General features: G+C 38.6%; 1 protein-coding gene across 1 annotated transcript in view; it reads right to left on the bottom strand.

Annotated features, from left to right (window-relative positions):
- Positions 1-561: 561 nt before the first annotated feature.
- Positions 562-2,500, bottom strand: part of LOC144979586 (uncharacterized) — a 22,597-nt gene continuing 20,658 nt past the window's right edge. The window contains exon 7 of the mRNA XM_078926342.1: positions 562-1,533. Coding sequence (XP_078782468.1) covers positions 1,413-1,533 — 121 coding nt within the window. The 3' untranslated portion in view covers positions 562-1,412. The remainder of the gene's footprint in view (positions 1,534-2,500) is intronic.

Here is a 2,500-nt window from a genome sequence, read left to right as displayed (position 1 = left end):
GCTCGTTGCTGGGCGGATGTGACATCAGACTATTGAATCCTATTCCTCCAATCGACTCCGGTATGTATTGGGAATGGGTTATATATAGTGATGGCTATAAGGCGGCTTGAAATAGAAATTTAGGTTGAGGAATAAATGAAGAATTTCAAGACTCCCTGAGTGTCGTGAATCCACAGAAATTAAATGCGCTACATTAGTGTTCATATACTTGTATATTAAGTGTGGCTACGTGGACTAGCGGTATGACAGACGCCTTCGGATCAGAAAATCCAGGGTTCGAGTCCCGATTTGGGCGGCGCAGAGTTGAGTCCTTGGAAAAGGCTCTTTATTGTCATTCTATGACCATACTCAGGCGTAAAAGGAGTACCTGGCCGTTACAGTGTTGTCTGTCTCTGTCCGATAAATAGTAATATCGCCTAATAGGCGTCATATCTTGTCCTAGATGTTAAGTGTTGCTGTTGGCTAGGGGCCCATTGTAAAGCGCTTTGAACATGTTTAGTGGACATTGCGCTATATAAAAGCTCATTTTTGAGGGTTAAAAAAATAATATAGTGAGGATTATTGAGGTGTAAAACTTTTATTTTGTCAATTGTGACTATTGAACCACAGAAAGTAGTAGTAGTAGTAGTAGTAGTAGTAGTAGTAGCAGTAGTAGTAGTAGTAGTAGTAGTAGTAGTAGTAGTAGTAGTAGTAGGAGTAGTAGTAGTAGTAGTAGTAGTGTAGTAGTAGTAGTAGTAGTAGTCAGTTAGTAGTAGTAGTAGTAGTAGTAGTAGTAGTAGTAGTAGTAGTAGTATGTAGTAGTAGTAGTAGTAGTAGTAGTAGTAGTAGTAGTAGTAGTAGTAGTAGTAGTAGTAGTATAGTAGTAGTAGTAGTTTAGTAGTAGTAGTAGTAGTAGTAGTAGTAGTAGTATTTATAGTAGTAGTAGTAGTAGTAGTAGTAGTAGTAGTAGTAGTGTAGTAGTAGTAGTAGTAGTAGTAGTAGTAGTAGTAGTAGTAGTAGTAGTAGTAGTAGTAGTAGTAGTAGTAGTAGTAGTAGTTGTAGTAGTAGTAGTTGTTGTAGTAGTTGTAGTAGTTTAAGTAGTAGTAGTAGTAGTAATAGTAGTAGTAGTAGTAGTAGTATCAGTTTAGTAGTAGTAGTAGTAGTAGTAGTAGTAGTAGTAGTAGTAGTAGTAGTAGTAGTAGTATCAGTTTAGTAGTAGTAGTAGTAGTAGTAGTAGTAGTAGTAGTTGTAGTTGTAGTAGTAGTAGTAGTAGTAGTTGTAGTAGTTGTAGTAGTTGTAGTAGTTGTAGTGGTAGTTGTAGTAGTAGTAGTAGTAGTAGTAGTAGTAGTAGTAGTAGTAGTAGTAGTAGTAGTTGTAGTAGTAGTTGTAGTAGTAGTAGTAGTATGGTTCAGTGAGACGAGTCAAATATGACGTCAAAGCTTTGGGCAAAGAAAGGCGATCATTTCTCCAGTCTGACGAATGGATTCAGCCTGGACTTTGCTTGTACAAAGCTCTCTCTTGGCTTTAAGGCATGCCCAGGCAGCATCCATCTTCCTGAGAGAGGGGAAAAAGCGGTGACCTTTTATACAATACAAAAATACCTCCTTTCTTCATTGTTCCTATTAAAATACGACTCGGATAAAAAGTGATATTCGACCAATTGATGATGTGGTCCATAATAATAATGATGATGATGATAAATAATCATGAAATAATGTGTTTGTAATATTTATTAACGATCTTCCAGACGTTGTGGACTCTCTGTGCCAAATGTATGCAGATGACACTAAGGTGTTCTCTAGAGTAGACAAGGAAGAGTTCATAACTCAGCTCCAAAGTGATCTTGACAGCTTGGTACAGTGGGCTGATAAATGGCAGCTTAGGTTTAATGCAGACAAGTGCCATGTCTTGCACTTGGGATATAGAAACCCGCACCATCAGTACACAATGAGAAATCATGACTCTAGCGAGACTGTCATACTTCAGCCTACTGAAGAGGAAAAAGATTTAGGTGTGTTAGTAGATCAGGAACTGAAGTTCTCTAAGCACATAGAAACCCAAGTAAATAAAGCAAACAGAATCGTTGGTCTCATTAGGAGGTCGTTCACTCATCTTGATAGAGATAACATGAGACAATTGTTCACTGCACTTGTACGTCCCCACTTGGAATTTGGCAATGTAGCATGGGCACCACGACTACAGAAAAACAAAGACCTCATAGAAAGTGTTCTAAGACGCGCAACTCGGGTCATTCCGGGATTCAAAGATCTAGAATACACAGAAAGACTGAAAAAGATAAGAATACCTAGCATGCAGTATAGGAGAGACAGAGGAGACCTAATTGAAGCGTACAAATACACACATAATTTATACTCTGTTAGCACGAGCCCTCTAAATCTTGATTCCTCCAGCACCACCAGAGGACACAGATTCAAACTCTCCAAAGAAAGGTGTTCTCTAAACCTTAGGCAGAACTTTTTCTCAGTTAGGGTAGTCGACAAATGGAACCGCCTGCCTGCAA

The sequence above is a fragment of the Berghia stephanieae genome, chromosome 9 (genome assembly GCF_034508935.2).
Source record: "Berghia stephanieae isolate SIO BIC M18660-M18661 chromosome 9, UCSD_Bste_1.3, whole genome shotgun sequence".
Classification (NCBI taxonomy): Eukaryota; Metazoa; Mollusca; class Gastropoda; order Nudibranchia; family Aeolidiidae; genus Berghia; species Berghia stephanieae.
Note: the sequence above shows the minus strand (reverse complement) of the source record. Positions and strands in the feature narration are given on the sequence as shown.